At 37.0% G+C, this 24818-nt stretch overlaps 1 protein-coding gene across 3 annotated transcripts in view; it reads right to left on the reverse strand.

The window, feature by feature from the left end:
- Positions 1-9344: 9344 nt before the first annotated feature.
- Positions 9345-24818, reverse strand: part of REL (REL proto-oncogene, NF-kB subunit) — a 36485-nt gene continuing 21011 nt past the window's right edge. Inside the window, exons 5-10 of one of the 3 annotated variants that reach the window (XM_081593069.1) lie at positions 17681-17821; positions 13180-13284; positions 12857-13069; positions 12214-12282; positions 12007-12075; positions 9345-10945 (exon numbers count right to left, since the gene is read on the reverse strand). In XM_081593069.1, the coding sequence (XP_081449195.1) occupies positions 10164-10945; positions 12007-12075; positions 12214-12282; positions 12857-13069; positions 13180-13284; positions 17681-17821 (1379 nt within the window). In that variant the 3' untranslated portion in view covers positions 9345-10163. Of the gene's footprint in view, positions 10946-12006; positions 12079-12213; positions 12283-12856; positions 13070-13179; positions 13285-17680; positions 17822-24818 lie in introns of all 3 variants that reach the window. The other 2 variants (XM_081593068.1, XM_081593070.1) reach the window with 2 other exon arrangements.

Here is a 24818-nt window from a genome sequence, read left to right on the forward strand (position 1 = left end):
ACAAGATATTACAAAGGTAATAAAATATTCTGTACAAAAGACATTTTGACATTTTAAAAGTGATTTCATCTTTTAAGTATCAGACTTAACATTAAATAAACACTGAGAACTTTTAAAAATCATTTTTTCAGTGCTTCCAAATTCATTAGTCATTAAGAAGCATATACAAATATTTAGGACACTTAAAAAAATAGAACAGTGACATTTTGTGGGGATCGGGATTCATCATAGATAACAGTATTTTTAAGTACACTCTTTTAAAATGGAAGTCATCTAGAAAAGGATTCATCTGGTTTGACCCATGCGTTTAAGAATGCCCATTACCCCAAAACTTGGGTGTTTTCCTTTCTGTCTCATCTTAAAACTGTCTGAAGTGTGCACCACGTTCTCAGTTGTGTCTGACTCTTTGCTACCCCATGGACTGTACCTGCCAGGCTACTCTATCCATGGAATTCTCCAGGCACGAATACTGGAGTGGGTTGCCATCTCCTTCTCCAGGGGATTGTCCCAATCCAGGGATCAGTGATCAGTATTTTTATCTAATTACCCAATAAAATCAAGTGTGTCACCAACGAAGTCTCCTGAGACTGAATTTCAGAAATAGATCCTCAAACACTCCAACTTATTTTTCACTACATTTTATGCAAAGCTATAATGTTTGATTAAAGTTTCAGAAAATAAGCAAGATGAATGTTTGCTACCTTTAACAAAAATTTGTATTTTATTGATCTGCCCATATTCCTGAGAACTTGATTTACTGAAGCACCAACATTTTGCACTAATTACTGTTTATTACTGTTCACACATAGGTGTTTAATGATTCTTTGGTTATTCTTTAAATTTCTGAAGTCCAATAGTAAACTGAAGTTGTAGAAATAAGACATAAGAATAAAGAGTATAAATGCTACTCCCTTTAAATATATAATTACTAGCAGGTTTTTTTTTTTTCTAAAACTATAGACATTTAGAATAGAAAAAATATTTAGAAGAAATAATTGTTTTGTACCTGTGTTTTATTAGTGAAAGTAGTGGAGACATGATTACTATTGAGATTTGACTTTACTCACTGATGTTAAGTTTGTACTTTAAACTCTGCTAAGATGTATTAGTTAAAATATTAATTTGACTGAATCTTAGACAAAGGCATAAAGCTGGACAAGACAACTCATATATTTATCTCTGATTTGCTGCCCACATCTGGGCTTATAATGTAAAAAGCATGAAATTTTCTGTTACATGCAATGCAAAAAGCATATACTCCATCTCTGGAAGCAAAACAGATCAGACATCTTGCAGTGGCCACTTCATTAACTATGATGAGACTCCTTTTCAGGAATATAGTCATAACACTCACAACTCGTAGTCAATTTTGGCAAAGAAATTTAAGAGTTAGAATTCGAGAACTGGAAGTCATTAATTGACCTTATCTTCAGTATACAATAGGAAATGTTCTGGAAAGGATACAGCCAAATGAAAGTCCTCCAGACCTGGCCTGGGCAATAGCTAGCCATTCTAAAGAGAAAGTCATCTCAGGGTTCTTACTCAAGAATCTAACTCACAGTGATTTGTCACTCTGTGAACTGGAAGAAGTGTCTGCATAGGAAATTATCAGGGCCACAGGGTATATGCATATATTGGTTTACTAACGATATTTGATTTGCACTATACAGTTTACAGTGCTTCTTATGCATTATTTTACTTAATACAACACGCCTTGTGAGGTAAATAGGCTGGGAACTATGTGTGTTTTATATCTGAAGAGATAGGCCTGTAGGAAGTGCCATCTGCAAAATACTGTATAACTTCTAAGTGGCAGAGCTGAAAACTCAAACTCAGATGTCCTAACTGAAAACTACTCTTTCTATTTCTGTTATTTAACACCACACAGCAATTTTTTCAAATCCCTCAATAAATCAATTTATGATAGAAGAAATTATTTGGGGCTACTAGGCACCCTGGATCACCAATTCTAAGTCTCTCTCAACATAGTCAGCATAATTCGTTTTTCTGAAGCATTAGGCTAGAAATAACCATCTGTTTGTTGTTCGCTAAGGCTTTGTTTGAGTAGGGAAGCCCAGCTACCAGTGTTGAAGACCAATTAGTAGGTTCTGATGACAGAAATCAGATAGTGGTTTTGAGGTTCCTTCCTGGCAAGGGGCAGGAAGGAAACTTCTGGGGATGTAGAAATGATTATTTACATATGTAAAAATGCATCAAGCTGTAAACTTAAAATTAGCCTACTTTATGCACCTTACTGTATATTATCCCTCAAAAGAAAAAGACTGACATCTTTGAGAGCAAGTCTGTTGTCTCATTCACCTCTATGTCATTTCTAGCCCCTAACATGGTGCTTTGCACATTAGACATTCAAAAATGTGATTGGTTACATGAATACTGGAGCTTCTGTGCAAGAGGAAGGTGCTGAGGAAATGCACCAAAGGTGAGGTTAAACCTGCCACACAGAGCAGAGAGGAATAAGTTCAGAGATACGAAACAGTCCTAAGAACTGTAAAATTTCTACATAATACTCTTGACACTATAGGAGGCAGAGGGTAAAGTATTTCACAAGCCTGGTAATCACTGCTTTCCCTACCAGATTAAATACCTTTCTCTTTAAAAATTATATACTTTTTCACATTTTTTATAATCACATCTATGTCATTTTCATTCTTCCCCTCTCTTAATACTACCATTTATTTAGCAACAACTAGGGACTGTGCTAAGCGATGGAGTCCCAAAAGTGAATGAGATAAACTATGTAAGTGTATAATTCAGTGTGAGGAGGTCTGCAACGGAGACATGTGCAAAGCTGTGCCTCGGCTAGGGAGGCAGGACCAAACATCACACAGCTCTCAAAGGCCATTTGCTGTGGTTGTGAAGAGCAGAGGCAGAGTGGATAACATGTTAAAGGCATGGAGGCCTAGGGAACTGAGAGAGGTTTTTGTTTGTTTGTTTTTCAAAGAATGCTAACTCTGTAATACTGGATTGGAAGTATGGTGAATTCTTTTTTAACTGGAGCATTCTTGTGAGGGAAGAAGAATGAAGGCCTAAACTAAGAATGCAGCAGGAGTGAAGCAGGGACAAATACAAGAGAGTTTTTTAGAAGGCAGATCCAAAAAGACTTGGTAACTCAGTGTGAGGACAAAAAAGAATAAAATATGATTCTGAGGTGTCTATTAAATGTCTTCAGTGGCAGGGTACATAGTAATGCCATTAATGAAAGTCGAGAATGTGACAGGAGCAGCCAGTTTTTGAGAGAAAGCTGAAGCTTTCTTCTGTGCACTCATGAGCTAAACCAGGGGTAAAAATAGCACCAACCGAGCGCTGGGATTCGAGACCCTGGAACAAAAGTCAACCTCAGAGAGGAATACCCTAGGAGGGAGTGGTCAAGAGGGCAGGTTATGAATAGGTCGAGCAGAGTGAGGGCTGGTAAGAAGACACTAGATTTGACAAGGGAGGGTGTCTGGTTACTTCCCAGAATATTCTAAGAAAATAGGATGAGAAAACAGAAAGCCTGACAGGCTAAAGAATGACTGGGAAGGAGGAAACAGGCTGAACTCACTTCATACAGCTGGACGTGAAGGGAGGGAGCATGACAGGTGGGAAAAGTGTTTATCCCTGCTCTTTTAGGTGAGAGAAAACATTTACTGTGTTTATACAAGAAAAGCACTAAATGTTACGTGAGGATACAGAAACAAGATGGGAGAGAAAAGGAAGGATCTGCTATATAAGAAGAGCTTACAAAGCAAGAGGTCCTTTTTTCCTCAAAACTGAAAGTGGGGTGATAGAAGAACAGATGAAAGTATAACCACATTTAGAGAAAAAGAAGAAGTAAACTGCCAGTTTTTGTAAATTATAAAATAAAATTTATGATCAATAAATAGCACCTGAAAAATAAAAAAAAACTTTGGAAATACTCGGAATACAAATATAGCAGGACCTTACTTCCACTTCCCTTGTAGCTCAGTTGGTAAAGAATCTGCCTGCAGTGCAGGAGACCCGGGTTCGATCCCTGGATTGGGAAGATTCCCTGGAGGAGGAAATGACAACCCACTCCATGCCTGGAAAATCTCATGGACAGAGGAGCCTGGTGGGCTGCAGTCCATAGGGCTGCAAAGAGTTGGGCACGACTGAGCGACTAACACTAACACTTACTTCCACTTAGACAGGAAAAAACCTGCAGAACAAGTTGGTTGTTTAATTTAAAATATACATTTAGCTATCCTAACAGTGTTTAAGCTGATAAGTGCAAGTTAATACAAAGTTATAGGATTCTGTATTAAAAAAAAAAGTTCATCATCTATAAGCCACTGTCTGGAGATATCCTGGGTTCATATTTTGAACAGGAAAGAAATTATGCCTTCAGGTTTTTTCTGGTAAGTTCTACTAAAGTATATTATATGCTTATGATTTTTACAGTTGTATAATAAAAAGTATGTCCTTTTGAAATCATAACTCAGAAATATTCATGAGTTAGGTATCTATTGCTTCTCAAACTATCCTGACCCCCAGTCTTATCCTGCTCTCCCTTCTCATTTGCTAGTATCACTCAACTCAGAATTTTAATTTTTATGACATTCGCACATTCCTCATTTTCACAAAATTGACTAGCTTTTAATCATTCTAGTAAATTTATGGTTTGGTTGGATACTGTGCTATGCTTAGTCATTCAGTTGTGTCCTATTTTTTGCGACCCCATGGACTGTGGCCCACCAGGCTCCTCTGTCCATGGGGATTCTCCAGGCAAGAATACTGGAGTGGGTTGCCATGCACTTCTCCAGGGGATCTTCCTGACCCAGGAATCAAACCAGGGTCTCCTGCATTGCAGGCAGATTCTTTAGCAGCTGAGCTACCAGGGAAGCCCCTATATAAGTGAAAATACATTGTTTCTAGCTAGGAATATACTCAACAATTGTGGTAGGGTCTAGTTGTAAAATAAGCTAGGTCTTTAATAAATTATTTAGCATCACAATTAAGATTACTGTCCAAATTCTACAGTCATTTTGTCACTGGAATTACTTTGCTTTCAAATAGTTTTGAAAGTAAAGTAGTTATTAATCATCAACTTGAATGATTGATTCTGATATAATAAACAGAATGTCACATGAAACAGACTGAAATGTCACATGAACTATAAAAATCATAAACATTTAATAATTAAAGCTATTCTTTGTTTCAAAAACCAAAGTTCTATTAGTAATACTTTGAATGCTCAATACTTACTAAGTGTTTAATATGAAGCAGACATGGCTCTACAAATGCAGGATTCAACAAAAACACAAAACTTTACCCTCATGAAGCTTATATTCTAGAATAGGAAAACAAATATAAACAAACAAGAGTCAGATCATGATAAGTGTTATGGACAAATTTAAAGTAGGGGAGACATGGAGTACCAGTGTATATACAGTCAGGGAAGGCCTTGATCAATTAACAATTGAGTGAGACTGAAGGGTGCAAGGTGTGAGCCGCATATACAGCTGAGAAAAACATTAGAGGCAGAGGGAACACCAAGTCCAAAGGGTCTGAGGCAGGAGTGTACTTAGGTGTTTTGGTCAAAATTCATTTTTATTAATAGAAAATACACTTAATTCCAGTTGTTATACTTAAGTGAAAGTAAAAGGCACTCAGTCATGGCCAACTCTTTGCAACCCCATGGACTATACAATCCATGGAATTCTCCAGGCCAGAATGCTAGAGTGGGCAGCCATTCCCTTCTCCAGGGGATCTTCTCAACCCAGGGATTGAACCCAGGTCTCCTGCATTGCAGGCAGATTCTTTACCAACTGAGCTATCAGGGAAGCCCATTGTTACAATTAAAGTTGCTAATAAAAAAAAAAATCACCACTTAATAATCCTGTTTTAACGAAGACAATGAAACTGTGGCTTTAAAAAAAAGTACTCAGCACCATTTACTCATTTAGTTTCATTAGCTGCTTATAATTGTACTTGGTGTTTTTGAAGAGGAGTGCTGAGGCCAGAGAGCCTGGAGTTGAATAAGAAGGGGAAAATGGTAGTGGATGAGGTGAGGAGAGGAAGGGAGTGTGGGCCTGCTAATTTTAAGGACTTTAGTCTCTACTCTGAGTGAGATGGGGAGCCACTGGATAGTTTTGAGCAAGTGAATATGATTTCATTAGTTTTAAAAAGAACCACTATGAAACTGGAGCCCATTATAGAGAGTGAAGTAAGCCAGAAAGAAAAACACCAATACAGCATACTAATGCATATATATGGAATTTGAAAGATGGTAACGATAACCCTATATGCGAGACAGAATAAGAGACACAGATGCATAGAACAGTCTTATGGACTCTGAGGGAGAAGGTGAGGGTGGGACATTCTGAGAGAATAGCATTGAAACATGTATATTATCATATGTGAAACAGAACACCATTCCAGGTTTGATGCATGAGACAAATGCTCAGGGCTGGGGCAGTGGGATGACCCAGAGGGATGAGATGGGGAGGGAGGTGGGAGTGGGGTTCAGGATGGGGAACACATATAAACCCATGGCTGATTCATGTCAATGTATGGCAAAAACCACTACAATATTGTAAAGTAATTAGCCCCCAACTAAAATAAATAAATTTATTTAAAAAAAAATAAAAAATAAAAAGAACCACTGTGGCTACTCAACAGAGAACAGACTTGCAGGAGCACAAAGATGTAAAGAGAGTTTAGGGAAGCGATAATTCAATCTAGGCAAGAGAAGATATGGTATGGAACAGGATATTAACAGCAGAGGTCAAAAGAGGTGGTGAGCTTTGGATATATTTCAAAGGTGGGGCCTACCAGATTTGCTGGTGGATTGGATATGGGAGATAAAAAGAAAGAAGCAAAGATGACTCCACTGTTTTGAATATTAGCAACTAGAAACATGGCATTGCCATTTATTGAGGAAGGACAAGCAAGTTTGGGAGAGAAGATTAAGAACTCAGCTCTGGATGTGTTGAGTTTGAGCTTTAATTAGAATTTTATGTAGACATGTTACACAAGCTGTTCTACATACACACACACGCTCTCTCTCTCTCTCTCACTCCAAGTCTGGAGTTCAGGGGTGGGTCTAAGCTAGGGGTAAAATTTGGGAGTTGACAGCATGAAACTGGATGAGATCACTGTGAGTTTGGACGCAAAACAAACAGAAGAGGAAAGGTCAAGAAACTTCTTCCTCTTAAAACATGGATATAATTTTGGAAAACTCAGCAGTGGCCACAGGACTGGAAAAGGTCAGTTTTCATTCCAATCCCAAAGAAAGGCAACGCCAAAGAATGTTCAAACTACCGCACAATTGCATCTCACATGCTAGCAAAGTAATGCTCAAAATTCTCCAAGCCAGGCTTCAACAGTACGTGAACTGTGAAATTCCAGATGTTCAAGCTGGATTTAGAAAAGGCAGAGGAACCAGAGATCAAATTGCCAACATCCACTGGATCATCGAAAAAGCAAGAGAGTTCCAGAAAAACATCTACGTCTGGTTTATTGACTAGGCCAAAGCCTTTGACTGTGTGGATCACCATAAACTATAGAAAATTCTTAATGAGATGGGAATACCAGACCACCTGACCTGCCTTTTGAGAAATCTGTATGCAGGTCAAGAAGCAACAGTGGGAATTGGACATGGAACAACAGACTGGTTACAAATTGGGAAAGGGGTACATCAAGGCTGTATATTGTCACCTTGTTTATTTAACTTCTATGCAGAGTACATCATGTGAAATGCCTGGCTGGATGAAGCACAAGCTGGAATCAAGATTGCTGGGAGAAACATCAATAACCTCAGATATGCATATGACACCACCTTTATGGCAGAAAGTGAAGAAGAACTAAAGAGCCTCTTGATGAAAGTGAAAGAGGATAGTGAAAAAGTTGGCTTAACACTCAACATTCAGAAAACTAAGATCATGGCATCTGGTCCCATCACTTCATGGCAAATAGACAGGGAAACAATGGAAACAGGGACAGACTTTATTTTCTTGGGCTCAAAAATCACTGAAGATGGTGACTGCAGCCATGAAATTAAAAGACACTTGCTCCTTGGAAGGAAAGCTATGATCAACCTAGACAGCATATTAAAAAACAGAGACATTACTTTGCCAACAAAGGTCCGGCTAGTCAAAGCTATGGTTTTTCCAGTAGTCATGTATGGATGTGAGAGCTGGGCTATAAAGAAAGCTGAGCACCAAAGAATTGATGATTTTGAACTGTGGTGTTAGAGAAGACTCTTGAGAGTCCCTTGGACTGCAAGGAGATCCAACCCAGTCAATCCTAAAGGAGATCAGTCCTGAATGTTCATTGGAAGGACTGATGTTGAAGCTGAAACTCCAATACTTTGGCCACCTGATGAAAAGAACTCACTCGTTAGAAAAGACCCTAATACTGGGGAAGATTGAAGGTGGGAGGAGAAAGGGCCGACAAGAGGATGAGATGGTTGAATGGCATCACTGACTCGATGGACACGAGTTTGAGTAAGCTCCGGAAGTTGGTGTTGAACAGGGAAGCCTGGTGTGCTGCAGTCCATGGGGTCACAAAGAGTCGGACACAACTGAGCAACTGAACTCAACTGTAAAGCTAAAGTCAAGCAATTTTAAAGGTATGGATCTAAACAGTACAAAATGTAGAGAACTCCCATACCTTGAAAGCTAACTTCAACTGCCTTCTGCTCAACTTAGCATTTTAAAGAAGTTTGAGTTACATGTAAATCACAGAAACTCTAAAAACCCTCAGAAAACCCCTTAGGGGTCACCTTGGGGTTTATTTTAGGGGTTCCCAAAAATAAAGGAATTAATTTTTCCAATGACATAGCCATTACAGGTTTTACCTTAAATTTGCTTAAAAGCAAATATCAGTTCATTCATTTAACTAAGAATACATTAATACATTATAAAAGAAGTATAAAAAAGTTTACCTGAAAAAACTTAAGTCTTGCTCTAATCAGCAATGGCACTCTACTCCAGTACTCTTGCCTGGAAAATCTCATGGACGAAGGAGCCTGGTAGGCTGCAGTCCATGGGGTGGCTGAGAGTCGGACACCATTGAGTGACTTCACTTTCACTTTTCACTTTCATGCATTGGAGAAAGAAATGGCAACCCACTCCAGTGTTTTTGCCTGGAGAATCCCACGGCCGGGGGAGCCTGGCAGGCTGCCGTCTATGGGGTCGCACAGAGTTGGACACGACTGAAGTGACTTAGCAGCAGCAGCAGCAGCAGCTTGCTCTAATGTCCTCCCTCAGTCTGTCGTGGGGAAATGAGGTAAGACTCTTAGGACAGAACTCCCACCACACACTGTTATTATTAAATGTTTCAAAGAAGAAACAGTAAAGCTCTTTTAAATTTATATTTTGGAATTTTTCTTTTATGACTATTTCCAACTTTGTATTCTACATACCCAAAGTATGTATGGGTTGTTTCTACATAACCAAAACAACCCAAAGTTGGTTGTTTTTTTTAAATGGAAAATTTGATTTTATTCAACATTTAACATGTCAGATTCATCATACACTGGTTGATGTAAATTTTCTTTGTATGTATAATAGCCCAGGAGTTCAGTTTGTAGGATTTATCTACTTTTCAAGCAAAAGTCTTCTGTGAACTAACAATGGACTTTTTCTAACTCTTCCTGAAGTTAGGAAATGAGTTCCTCCCTCTTTTTTGGCTACAGCTTCAAGCACTGAGCATTTGTTGTATTTCAACAAAGTCTGTCTCAGCAAAACAAGAAGCTCCCAAGCCAAGGTTGTCTGTTAGAGGAACTCCTCACACACCTAAAGTTATTAAGTACAGCTGACCCTTGAACAACATGGGGGTTGGGGTACTGACACTCCATAGAGTGAAAAATTTGTGTTTAAAACTCTACAGTTGGACTCACCCAACATTGTAAAGCAATTATATTCCAATTAAAAAAAAACTGTATAGTTTTTTCCGTATTGTTCCATATTGTTTCCCTATCGTTCCATATCCATGAATTCTCCAACTGTGAAATAGTAAAGAAAATCTGCGTATAAGGGGACCTGCCCACACAGTTCAAACCTATGTTGTTCAAGGGTCCATTGGTCTATGAATGTGGTATAGTCTCAATCAAGGAAACATAAAATGTTACATTTATAAAGGTAGCATCAAAATAGTTACCTTTAAAGGGCCTACTTAATTCTTGAATCACCATTTATATCTTATAAGTTAACTTGAAAAAATTCAAATGGAAATGAGTCACTCAATTGTTCATTCGGCATAGCTCCAATACCTGAATATTGACTATTTTGACCAAAACTATGACTGTTTGCATTAGTACCGTTTGATGGTCCTGCCTCATTTATCATACTGTTATCTGCACAATTAAAGTCAGATCCCTCAAATGCCTCTGACTGTGCAACAAAAGCAGTAGTACTAGAACTTGTGACTGTTGACATACTGGAAGAAGACATCTGATGGAGCTGTCTCAAGTCTCTTGGGTCTAACACTGAATTACAGGAAGGACTTTCAAGATTCATGCTCACAAGTCTCGGATTATCGGTCTCCCTCATGCTGTCATTATTGGGCGTTATCATGTTCACAGGGCAGTTAGGCAGCATGCTGGCATCAGAAATACCATATAAGTCAGCCGGTGATACGGATGATGCTTCCATTCTACCTATGTCATTAGTATTGTTATAAATGCAAGCATTAGAAGCATTCAGATCACTCATTTCCAGGAATGATGGGATAACTTGTGAATTAGAGGAAAGTGTCCCTGTTGAAAAACCACTCAGTGAATTTGTATTGACTGAGTGTGAGGTGGGGGGGGCGACTGATGACCAGCCTGAAGAAGACTGAGTACCCATTGGTAGCATGGCTGAAGCAGGATGTGACAATGTACTTGAGATGGACGCAGAAGAGGAATAGTAGGATTCTGCTTGACTTGAAACAGGCCTGGAAGTTTCTGGCAAAACTGCACCATGAGAAAACAAGTTTGGTTCTGTGGGGAAGGAAATGTATTTTTTACAAAACTGAAATGAACACAATTCTAAATTAAAATTACATAAACACTCAAAAAAATTTTCAAGGAAATCAATGGAACACTTCAAATAAAAATGTTAACTAGGGTTATAATTATTACATAAGTCCAAAACTGAATTATAATGTAATGCTATTTTACAAATGCCTATAAAATAATTTGGTAAGTTATTTTGGCATAGAAAATTTCATTTCAGTTAAATGTGGAAATCTAACTTCTGAGGCCTTATAAAGGTACTTTTGAAATGTGAAAGATAAATGTCAGAATTTCACTTAATGGGGCTCTAAATATTCAAAATCATTTCATATTCTCTTCTTTCAGGAGAAAATGGAGGGATGGAGGAAACATTAAGGATGATTGAGAAATCTACATAAATTTCTAAGCCATATTATGATATAACTCAAGCTAATGTACTATAAAATTTTCAGAAAAAAATATAGTCTATATTTAATTACATATTATATGACTGCTGTACATATTAAACCAAAAAAAAAGCACTGATTAAAGAACATAAAGAGAAAAAAAAAGACTTCTAATTAACCCTGGATAATGGTCTAAACCAGAAATTGGCAACTTTTTTTCCATAAAGAGCCAGATAGTAAATATTTTAGGCTTTGTGGACCATATAGCCTCTACTGGAACTTCTTAACTCTGCAGCTATAGTACAAGAAAAGAGCCATAAACAATATGCAATCAAATGAGCTGTGTTCTAGTAAAACTTTATAAATTAAGATAGGAAATTGACCACGTCTAAACCATTTCTTTCATGACACACTGTACAATTACCACCATAGGAATGAAATGTTACTTCTCAAACAATAAATCCCAAAACATAATCACAGTTCCCAACAGGACTTTCAGAAGCTGAGATAAATTCATTCAATATTCATAGCATGAAAAAAATATGTAGGAATGGAATAAATCAAAGATGCAGTTTTTATTACTAAGAATGGAATTCCAGTATATTGTGCAAAACACTGGTCTCTCTGATCACAAGGAATACTCTATAGGGCATAAAATACCTTTTTTGATGAATCTTCCTTCTCCAGTTGGTCCTAGGGAACTAGGTCTAGGTCTTTCAGGAAAATTAACTCCTGTGATAAATTTTTTCCATTATTAAATGTAATTTGAAAAACAATAGTATATCAGTTAAAATTTGAAAAACTGAAGAAAAAAAAAACCCAAAAACCAAATTTACTTAAATACCAATCAAACCAAAATATTCTTACCACAATCCTCCCATAGTTTATAGAAAAGCAGAGTTGTTTTTTGCTTCTTTGTTTTATTTCCATATGTGTCTGGTTAGAAAGAAATCAGGAAAATGTGTGAATCATCAATGAGTATGCTTCCTCTCCTTTAACACATATATAGATGTTTTCTTCCTACATAGAAAATGCTTTAAACAAATGTACATAACATGGATTTCTAAGTGTCACAAAGTATGTCCCAAGTCAGTAATAAAGGGCATTTTTCTCTTAGTAAAAAATAGTTTATAATATTCATCTTATTATAACACCTAGAGGTCACCAATGTCAATGAATGGGCTAAGGGCAGATAAGGACCAAGATGGAGACCACTTTCTGAGTGGCAAGTTTGCCATCTATCAAGAAGGCACAATAAGGACCAAAACAGAATCTCAAACATAAAACAAATTCTGACAAACAGTTTAGATATGTTGAAATTATTCCAGATACCTTTCCTAAGAAAGAGGTTCAAAGAGCATGAAGATCAGTCAAAAATCAACAAAAAAATTTAAGGAAAAGAAAATTGTGAATAAATAACATGACTGTATTCTAATATATCTTACAAGAAAATGTTCTTAGCAGGACTAACTGTAAGAAACACATAAAACATTAACACAAAAGGTCATACCCTTTTCATCTGGCAGGTATCTAAAATCCATAGATTCACTAACTTCCTGATCGGAAGGTCGCCGCAACTGCATCTTGACTGTTACCGGTTCTGTTATAGCTTTGCAGTATGGTGGAGTCTTGAAAACAATGGCTACTTGACGGTGTACATCAGCTTGTGAAAAGACACCTTTTGCTTCCCACTCATTCAACACAAACCGAACTTCTATGTCGTCTAGTGAACACAAAAACAAATAATTCGAACACAAAGTAAAATGTACCAATCAATTTAAAACATATTCTGAATTCAATGAAACAAACAAACAAACAAAAAACAAAAAATACCTTTCTGAACTTTGTCACAGAGTAGAAATATTTCATCTCCTCCTTTGACACTTCCACAGTTCTTGTTTACACGACAAATCCTTAATTCTGCAGTATTAGGAGCACCTAAATACAAAGGATTTTTTTTTTTAATGGGTTGCTACCTTGGTAATTGAGTTAGACAAGGCTGTGGTCCATGTGATCAGACTGGTTAGTTTTCTGTGATTGTGGTTTTCAGTCTGTCTGCCCTCTGATGGAGAAGGATAAGAGGCTTATGGAAGCTTCCTGATGGGAGAGAATGACTGAGGGAGAAACTGGGTCTGTTCTGATGTGCGGGGCCATACTCAGTAAATCTCCAATCCAATTTTCTGTTGATGAGTGGGGCTGTGTTCCCTCCCTCTTATTCACTTGGGGCCAAACTATGGTGGAGGCAATGAAGATAATGGCGACCTCCTTCAAAAGGCCCAATGAACACACTGCTGCACTCAGTGCCCCCAACCCTGCAGCACGCCACCACAGACACACACCTTCACCGGAAACTTCTGGACACTCAGGGACAAGTCTGGGTCAGTCTGTTGTGGGGTCTCTGCTCCTTTCTCCTGGGTCCTGGTGCACACAAGGTTCTGTTTGTACCCTCCAAGATTCTGTTTCCCCAGTCCTGTGTAAGTTCTGGCAGCTCCATGGTGGGGTTAATGGCGAGCTCCTCCAAGAGGGTTTATGCCATACCCAGGTCTGCTGAACCCACAGCCTTGTCTAACTCAATAAAACTATGAGACACACCATGTAGGGCCACCCAAGACGGACGGGTCATGGTGGAGAGTTCTGACAAAACGTGGCCCACTGGAGAAGGGAATGGCAAACCACTTCAGTATTCTTGCCTTGAGAACCCCATGAACAATATGAAAAGGCAAAAAGATAGGACACTGAAAGATGAACTCTCCAAGTCGGCAGGTGCCCAATATGCTACTGGAGATCAGTGGAGAAATAACTCCAGAAAGAATGAAGAGACGGAGTCAAAGCAAAAACAACACCCAGTTGCGGAAGTGACTGGTGATGGAAGTAAAGCCCGATGCTGTAAAGAGCAATACTGCATAGGAACCTGGAATGTTAAGTCCATGAATCAAGGCAAATTGGAAGTGGTCAAACAGGAGACGGCAAGAGTGAACATCAACATTTTAGGAATCAGCAAACTAGAATGGGTGAATTTAACTGAGATGACCATTATATCTACTACTGTGGGCAAGAAGAAATGGAGGAGCCATCATAGTCGACAAAAGAGTCTGAAATGCAGTACTTGGATGCAATCTCAAATATGACAGAATGATCTGTTCGTTTCCAAGGCAATTCATTCAATATCACAGTAATCCAAGTCTATGCCCCAACCAATAATGCTGGAGAAGCTGAAGTTGCACAGTTATATGAAGACCTACAAGACCTTCTAGAACTAACACACAAAAGAGATGTCCTTTTCATTATAGGGGACTGGAATGCAAACGTAAGAAGTCAAGAAATACCTGGAATAACAGGCAAATTTGGCCTTGGAGTACAGAATGAAGCAGGGCAAAGGCTAATAGAGTTTTGCCAAGAGAACGCACTGGTCATAGCAAACACCCTCTTCCTACAACATAAGAGAAGACTCTACACATAGACATCACCAGATGATCAATACCAAAATCAGATTGATTATACTCTTTGCAGCCAAAGATGGAGAAGCTCTACAGAGTCAGCAAAAACGAGACCAGGAGCTGACTGTGGCTCAGATCATGAACTCCTTATTGCCAAATTCAGACTTAAATTGAAGAAAGTAGGGAAAACTACTAGACCATTCAGGTATGACCTAAATCAAACCCTCACGATTATAGAGTGGAAGTGAGAAATAGATTCAAGGGATTAGATCTGATAGAGTGCCTGAAGAACTATGGACGGAGGTTTGTGACATTGTACAGAAGGCAAGGATCAGGACCATCCCCAAGTAAAAGAAGTGCAAAAAAGCAAAATGGTTGTCTGAGGAGGCCTTACAAATAGCTGTGAAAAGAAGAGAACTGAAAGGCAAAGGAGAAAAGGAAAGATATACCCATTTGAATGCAGAGTTCCAAAGAATAGCAAGGAGAGATAAGAAAGCCTTCCTCAGTGATCAATGCAAAGAAATAGAGGAAAACAATAGAATGGGAAAGGCTAGAGATCTCTTCAAGAAAATCAGAGATACCAAGGGAATATTTCATGCAAATATGGGCTCAATAAAGGACAGGAATGGCATGGACCTAAAAGAAGCAGAAGGTATTAAGAAGAGGTGGCAAGAATACACAGGAGAACTATACAAAAAAGATCTTTACGACCCAAATAATCACGATGGTGTGATCACTCACCTACAGCCAGACATCCTGGAATGTTAAGTCAAGTGGGCCTTAGGAAGCATCACTATGAACAAAGGTAGTGGAGGTGATGGAATTCCAGTTGAACTATTTCAAATACTAAAAGATGATGCTGTGAAAGTGCTGCACTGAATATGCCAGCAAATTTGGAAAACTCAGCAGTGGCCACAGGACTGGAAAAGGTCAGTTTTCATTCCAATCCCAAAGAAAGGCAATGCCAAAGAATGTTCAAACTACCACACAATTGCACTCATCTCACATGCTAGCAAAGTAATGCTCAAAATTACTATGGTTTTTCCAGTAGTCATGGATAGATATGAGAGTTGGACTATTAAGAAAGCTGAGTGCCGAAGAATTGATGCTTTTAAACTGTGGTGTTGGAGAAGACTCTTGAGAGTCCCTTGGACTGCAAGGAGATCCAACCAATCCATCCTAAAGGAAATCAGTCCTGAATATTCATTGGAAGGACTGAGGCTGAAGCTGAAACTCCAATATTTTGGCCACCTGATGTGAAGAACTGACTCCTTGGAAAAGACCCTGACACTCGGAAAGTGGGAGGAGAAGGGGACGACAGAGGATGAGATGGTTGGATGGCATCACCGACTCAATGGACATGAGTTTGGGTAAACTCTGGGAGTTCTGATGGACAGGGAGGGCTGGCGTGCTGCAGTCCATGGGGTCGCAAAGAGTCAGACACAACTGAGCGACTGAATTGAACTGAACCTTAGTAATACGTTTTATTCCTTTTTGATAGAAAACTTTAGGGAAACAACTTACAGGATAGATAGCAATAAAAGCTTTAGTGTATAAACAAATAAAGGACACTCAATACCTTAATCTTCCATACCTATCCCTTTCCTTTCTTAATGGCATTGACCTGGCATTATTTAGAGCCTTATGATTTCAATTCTAGACATTAACACATCTTCTAATTAAATCTCCCTGCTTGTAAACTGTGATTTTTCCTATCCATCCCATACACTCTCATCAGATTAAACTTTTAAAATCATGACCATAACCCTCTGGCAATGCAGTTTTCATACTTCCTATTATCTGGTCAACATTATTCCAATAATTCCCTGGCACTCAAAGCTCTCCATGATGAGGACAGTCTGATTTACCTTACGTTTATAACTCTACGTTCCACTATCTTTTTGCATGTAGAATTGGTATAGTCAGACACCATTGGTGGGCACATATGTAAGAGTATACATACACAAAAATATTTGAGGGCAATTTCACAATCTTTAAAACTATAAATATCCAGATCCTTTAATCTACCATTTGCTAACATTTCTACTTCTAAAAATTTATGCTAGGGACATCTGCACAAGATAGGCACATATAGGATATATTTATTGCAGTACAATTTGTTAAAGAAAAAAGAAAAAAATTGAGAGGGAAACAAACCAAATGCCTTGTAACAGGCTAATGACTTATAAAATTATAATATAGTTATATCATATGCAGTTACTGAAAAGAATAAGTACCTGAAAGGGAAAGAAGTTCAAGATATGTTTCTAAGAGGAAAAAAAAAAGTTAAAAAAAAAATCAGTGATGATTTTTCAAAAAGTTGCCAAAAATAGATGGTGTGAATGATGATGATGATGAGATGAGGTATTTGTTGTATATATATTAAGAAGAAACTGATGAAATATCTTTGGAGAATGAGATTATAGGAGGTTTACTCTGCTTGTTATCTACTTCAGATAGATAACATCTACTCCATAATGTTTGAATTTTCCCATAATGAGCATACTCGTTTTTTTAAATTGCCAAAATGCTTTAAAAAACTTTAGAAAGCTAACACTGGGACTTCCCCGGTGGTCCAATGGTTAGGAATCCACCTGCCAATTCAGGGCACATGGGTCCAAGCCTAGGCTAGGAAGATTCCACATGATGCAGGGCAACTAAGCCTGTGCACCACAACTACTGAGCCCAAGTGCTGCAGCTACTGAGCCAGTGCCCTAGAGCCTGTGCTCCACAAGAGAAGTCACTACAACGAGAAGCCTGCACACCTCAAAGAATTAGCCCTTGCTCTCTCCAACTAGAGAAAAGCCCATGCAGCAACAAAGACCCAGCCAGCATGGCCAAATAAATCATACAATAAAAAGGCAAGGCTACAAATACAAGAAGAACAAATTACTTACGGTTGTCATAAATTGGGTTGGAGACAACAGGAGGTAGAGTAGTTGTGAAATTACCATGTTCATCAGGGAGAAAAACTTGAAAACATAATCTCACCACGTTGAGGTCACAATCTTCAATATCAAGCAGCTGTTGTTCAGGGACTGAATAGTACATGTTTTTAAAAATAAGAATATAAAATAGTCACATAGAACTAAAGCCCTGTTAAGTCTTCCTCCCTGCCCAATACAGCAATAACCTTTAGTAGCATCCAAATCTGTACTAACAAAAATACAGCGGTACACAACCTCAAGCCACCCTTTTATGCTTTTCATCATATATTTCACTATCCATCATAATTCATAAGTAATGACCATGGTCAGGGAGTAACTATCCCAGTCATCTGGTATTTAAAGCAGAACCCCAAAGTTGCATAAATCAAATTTTTACAAAAAATGGTTGTAGGTTTTATACAACAGAGACTAGGCATTCATTCATTAACTTAACCAATACATATTTAGTTCAGTCATGCATTAAGGACTCTGCAGATTATCTCCAAAATCTGCATAAGAATTACTCCATTTTACAGATGAGGAACTGATTTTAAAGAAATGAAATTACATATATAATGTTTCACAGCTAAGAAGTGGCAGAGAAGAATTCAAACCAAGGCCACTGAATTCAGAGCCTATGCTCTTAAAAAAACTGAACCCTATTACAAAATTTTACATATGTGTTGCACAAAAATGACATACACAGGAATATTTACTAAAACTTAGATCAATGTTTTAGGGATCAAATACCAAGAGGATACTAGATGAGTTAAGTCAGCTAGTTTCCTTAAGAAATTTTATGTGAAAATTTAACTTTCCTCAAAAAAAAAAAAAAAAACAACTCCATAGCAGGAAAATTTTACAGTTCTGAAAAAAAATGTTTTAAACATTCTTTATGACAGAATACAATGACAGTCTGTTAAACTGTTAGTTAAATCTAGTTCCAAAGGAAAATATAACTGCCTTTTCAAAGAATACTATAAGGTGTAGCAATCAACTATAACTAACAGCCATGTTTATAAAAAGCATGAAATACATATATTAAATTATATGAAAATTTTATTTTTCAAAAAGCATTGAAACTTGAAATGTGAAATTTGAAAATGGTTAAAACCCAAATTCTTTATTCTCACAGTTAGCAATAATAAAAATGACAATGTATTTTTGACTATTTTTATTTAAACTATACTCAGTAGCTATCATGGTATTAAAAATTATTCCACTGTCAGCATTCTTAAGCCTACAATTCCAAAGAGCCTACAAAAACATATCTGTACAACTAAAAGGTCAAATGTTATGAGACAGACACCTGTACCACAGCAATCTCTGCTGGCACAATTAGGTAGGCAATGAGAGATCCACCTCATCAAAATAATTTTTTGTAAACATTATAAATTTACAATTTAAGACAACGTTTCTCAATTCCTAAGATGAGTAATCAATACACACAAAAAGAAATTAGAAAAGTGCTCTGACAAGTTTAAAAACAAACCTATGTGAATGGATAAACTAACTGTGACAGCTATGTAATAAAAAAGAACTATGAATATATACACAAACATGTATGTATCTCAAAAATGTTACGTGAGCAAAAGGAACCAGACATAAAATATATACCACATGTTTTCATTTGTATGAAAATTCTCGAAAAGATTAATTGATGACAAAAGAAAGCAAATAGCTGACTGGAGCCAGAGAGGGGAGAGGGAATTGACTGGGAGGTAGACAAAGAAATGTTGTAGTAATAGTGGAAGTAGTAGAAATACTTCTCATCTTGACTATGGTGGTGTTACATACATCTGGGTGGGATCCAGAAACCTCAAGAAAACTTTAAAATCTTTTAAAATAGTACATGGAAGAAAAATAAACTGGTTAATAAACTAGTAATGGGAATAAAGATATATTTATTATAAGTCAGGATCAAAGAAACCCAGAGAGGTAAGTTCAGGATAAGAGGCTTCTTATTTTCCAGATATATCTTGCCAATTTATAGGTAGCTAAGAGGATGAGAAATTGAGATGAGCTTTCAAAAGACTATAGATGAAAAATAAAGGAGTGCAGGGTCTGCCAAAGATAGAGAATCTGATAAATGCCCAGTGATTTGGCTGGGGCTCTTGAGAAGCTAAACCCAGAGTAAGGGTGAACTGGATGGAAAGATACCAGACCTCAGCTTCAAATAACCTAAATCATTCACTAATTTTAGATGATCTCAGACTTCTAGTGTGACTAGCCACCTACCACAAGAAAGCCTTCTGAAGGGAGATTACATCCTAGACCTCAAAACTCTGTGTATAAGGTGACTGGTGAAAGTGAAAGTTGCTTAGTTGTGTCTGATTTTTTGTGACCCCATGGACTATACAGTCCATGGAATTCTCCAGGCCAGAAACTGTACTCTATTTTAAATAAGTAGGCATAAGAAAGAAGTGAAAGTGAAAGTGTTAGTTGCTCAGGCATGTCTGACTCTTTTTGATCCCATGGACTGTAGCCCGCCAGGCTCCTCTGTCCGTGGGATTTTCCAAGCAACAATACTGGAGTGGGTAGCCATTCCCTTCTCCAGGGATCTTCCCAACTCAGGGACTGAACCCGGGTCTCCAGCATTGCAGGTGGATTCTTTACCTCTGAGACACCAGGGAAGTCTTGCATAAGAGAAAAAGTAATTTTTTTTAAGACAAGAAAAACAACATATAGAAACAGACCACAAACATTCCAAATAATTAAGTTTTCAGACACATGGTTTAAAATAACTATATTTAATATATTTAAGGAGTTAAAGATAATACTGAGAGTTCAGCAGAGTACTTGAAACTATTAGAAAAGGAACCAAGCAAAATTCAATAGAACTGAAAAACACAATAAACTGAAATTTAAAATGTCATCAAATTTATCAACTGTTTTATAGAAAACACTTCATGTGTTATCTTTCTATAGAAACCAAGGACTAAAATCTATCTACCAACATTTTATACTAAGAGGTTTATATATATAAATACATATTTTTTCTTTTATACTAAGAATTTTTCAAGTATTGATCTACACTGAAGTCTAAGGCATTTGAAAGCTGATTTTTACATATGGTGAGAGGCAGGGAATCCAACTTTCCCCAGCTTCATTTATCGGGTATCAATATGTCCTCCCTTTCTCTTGATCTGACATGCTACCACTGTCATTTGCTAAAGTTTCATATTTTCATAAGTCTGTTTCTGGGCTCTCAGTTTTACTCTACTGGTCATTTAGTCTATTGTTACCACAATACTACTTAATTAGTACTTCTTCATAATAAACCCCAATATCTCATAATTATTTCTTCATAATAAGTTCTAATAGCTGATAAGGTCAGTTTCTCATTGCTGTTTCTCTCCTATAAATTATCCTCCTTTTCCTGTTCAGAATCATATTATCGTATTTATTGAAAATTCTTGTTGGGAGTTTGGAATTTCACTGAACCTATATATCAATTTGGGAAAAAATACTATCTTACAATGTTGATAATAAAGAACATGATATACCTCTACCTCTATCTAGGCGTTCTCATAATGGGCTTCCCTAGTGACTCACTGGTAAAGAATCCACCTGCCAATGCAGGAGATGTGGGTTTGATCCCTAGGTTGGGAAGATCCTCCAGAGAAGGAAATGGCAACCCACTTCAGTATTTTTGCCTGGGAAATCCCATGGACAGAGGAGCCTGGCAGGCTACAGTCCATGGGGTCACAAAAAGAATCGGACAAGACTTAGTAGCTAAACAACAAAACAACAATTATCTCATAATAAAATTTTGAAATTTTCTCTAAAGAAATCTTGATCGTGATTTCTTAGATCTGTTGCTAGGTATTTTATATTTTCTGACAATATTTCCTTTAATTATTTGCTGCTGTTCTATGGAAATGCAACTGACTTTTGAATGTTAATTTTATATGCATTCACCCTTTTATTAATAAACATATTAATAATTTCTATATCCTTTTGCATTCTCACTGTAAATAACAGCTTCCAATAGTTGGTTTTATTTCCTCAGTTTTGACTGGATCTCTGTGCACTGGTTACAATCTCCACTACAGTGCTGAATAGAAGCAGCAAGAATACACATCCTTTTCTCATTCCTAACTTCAGAGTGAATGCTTCCATTTCCTCCACTTAGATAATGTTTACTGTAGGCTTTTTAATACACACATAGCATAATACAAAAGGCCTTATTTAAAAAATTCTGCAATGTGAAAAATTATAGTTGCAAATCTAACAAAAGTAAGCATGAAACTAATCAAATTCTCTTAAATTTCTCTTAAACTAGTTTAAAATTTCTCTTTATACCTTATCAAAAGGATAAATACAAGGTAACAATTATTTTCCTTAAGCCATCTTTATAAATAAATGTCACTCCTTAGTCTTAGGAGCATTGTATATGCAGTAAGAATTTTATTTTTATCAAAAAGATATGATCATGATTTCTTCTGAAAGTAGGGATTAAAAATTTTAAATCAATTATAACACCTACTAGCTCTAGAGATGTGACTTTTCTAAAATTCTAATTATTGCTAAATATTACTAAAATTTAAAAAGTGATTAATGGGGCAAAAATACATAGTACACAGATTAACAATTTTAAGAGCTATGTCTCATTTAAGGAAGAAAAACAAAGCTTAGTGATAATTCATTTAATTTTTGTTACTTAAAATGTATAGATATTATACAGTAAAAGCTAACACTTAAGTGCTTGTGTGCCAGGCAAAAGGTAAAATGGTCACAGCAATCTACATTCATTACTTATTCTTTCAACATATTTACTGGGTTTTTATTATGTGTTACACACTAAAACAAATGCCAAATAGAGATATGAAAAGACAGTGCCTGCCCTTAGTGAGATTAATGTCTGGATGAGAAACAGATATATAAGCTATAATTATATAATGTAATAACATGAAAAGTGTTATAATGGGAGTATGTTCAAGGCATATGCCTTTATACTGAAGGCATAAAAGAAGTGTCCCAAGTTCTGCACAGGATAATAAAGAAGGCTTTCTAAAATGATTGCAATGAAGAAAGGATAACAAAGTACACAAAAGCTTTTTCTTCCTTCTTGCTTTTTAAACTTTAAGTTGTGAGGAAAGGCTCTTATTTTCTTGTATTTAACCACACTTTACAGAGGAGAATCTGTTACAGACTATCTGTCTTTTTAAACTGCATTCCCTTTCAGACTACCAATATAAAATTATCCTCCCAAACTTAACTGTAAAATAGTCTTTGTGCTCCCCTAACAACTCAGTGTCCTCTGTGCATGAAAAACAATACAAAGTAAATAATAAAACAGAACTGCGAATTCTTTATTGTAAAAATCTTATGGCTTTTAATCACTGAATATTAGAATTCCTTATATGTCATTAAATACATAGCCAGAAAGTGATAGCTAAAATTTTTTTCCCTGCTTTTGCAGTAAGAGTCCCCCATGAAGTCTGTCTTTTTTTTTTTTTGGTGCCAGATAAAGGAACACACTTAAAATTTGCTATCGGATCCCTTAATTAAATTCTTCTATCCAATTTAGACTTTAGCACATATTAGATAATTTGAACTGGTATTTTACATGAAGCATCAAGTTTAATACTACTTGACTATTGTATGTCCCTTTCTGCAAGAGAGAGCTACTACTTTAAAGAACTAATGGCAAGAAAGAACTCACCTTAAACATTCTAGATACACACAAAGCAAAAACAATTTTTAATAGTCTTTGTATTTTCACATACTTGATCTTTAGGAAATGGACTGTCATAATCAGATTGTCTATAGACCAGAATTGGTAGATCCCATTCAGCTAAACATTTCCAATTCCATTGTTTCTATATATCATAAATACATAACACAAAGTGAGATACTAATCTTGTAATTCTTTATCAGTAGAATTTTCCTGTGTTAAGTGATACATCTATTTTAAAAAGTGTCAGTTCAGCTCTGGCAAATTCCTACACAAGTGGTAGAATTTACTGGTATATTCTGAAAATAACACAGAATAAACAACCAAGAAAGGGTAATTCTACAATTGAGTTCAGACTACTTCCATTAGTTTTTAGTGTTTTGAGTTCTTTCAAGGGGATTAGACATTATATGTTTTGCTTAATATTAGAAATGCACATTTTAGGTTTTATTTCAACAGTCTAGGAAAAACAATAAAACACAGAATATTTATTTCTATTACAAAAACCACATCAGAATAGAGAATGAGGTGACTCTAACCATTCTATTTAAATTTATAACCCATCCCCCTAACTACAGATTCCTGGCTCCTTACACTGCTGTTTTTATCCTTTAGTACTTCAAGCTGTCTAATAAATTATATGTGTGTGTGGCTGCTCAGCCATTCAATCATGTCTGACTCCACAACCCTAAGGCCTGTAGCCCAGCAGGCTACTTTGCCCATGAAACTTTGCAGGCAAGAATATTGGAGTGGGTTGTCATTTCCTACTCCAGGGGATCTTCCCTACACAGGGACTGAACCCGTTATCTCTTGTACCTCCTGCACTGGTAGGCAGATTCTTTACCGCTGTACCATCTGGGCTTCCCAATAAACTATATACTTGTTTATTAAGTTTAATTGTGAACTCTTAGTCTCTCTCCCTAGAATATAAGTTATTCAAAGGCTGCAATTTCTATCTGTTCTATTCACTGACTTATCCTGAGCACCAAGAACTAACTGGGACTATAAGGATAAAATAAGGTAAAAATCTGTCAAAGGAATGAATGCATAAGTAGTTAAGATGAGTAACCTACTGTATACAAGGAGAAAACACATTGCCTGAAGATCAGTTCAGTTCAGTCGCTCAGTCATGTCCGACTCTCCGCGACCCCATGAACTGCAGCACGCCAGGCCTCCCTGTCCATCACCAATTCCCGGAGTCTACCCAAACCCATGTTCATTGAGTCGGTGATGCCATCCAACCATCTCATCCTCTGTCGTCCCCTTCTCCTCCCGCCCCCAATCCTACCCAGCATTAGGGTCTTTTCCAATGCCTGAAGATACTTGGCTGTAAAGGTAAATATCTAATATAACAGTAACACAAATACATTGTTTAGGTGCCAAAGTCAAATATAAATAAGTTCCATTAGAGACTCTGTCCACAATAAG

This window comes from Giraffa tippelskirchi, chromosome 4 (genome assembly GCF_054371585.1).
Source record: "Giraffa tippelskirchi isolate mGirTip1 chromosome 4, T2T-mGirTip1v1.2.pri, whole genome shotgun sequence".
In the NCBI taxonomy this organism is placed as follows: Eukaryota; Metazoa; Chordata; class Mammalia; order Artiodactyla; family Giraffidae; genus Giraffa; species Giraffa tippelskirchi.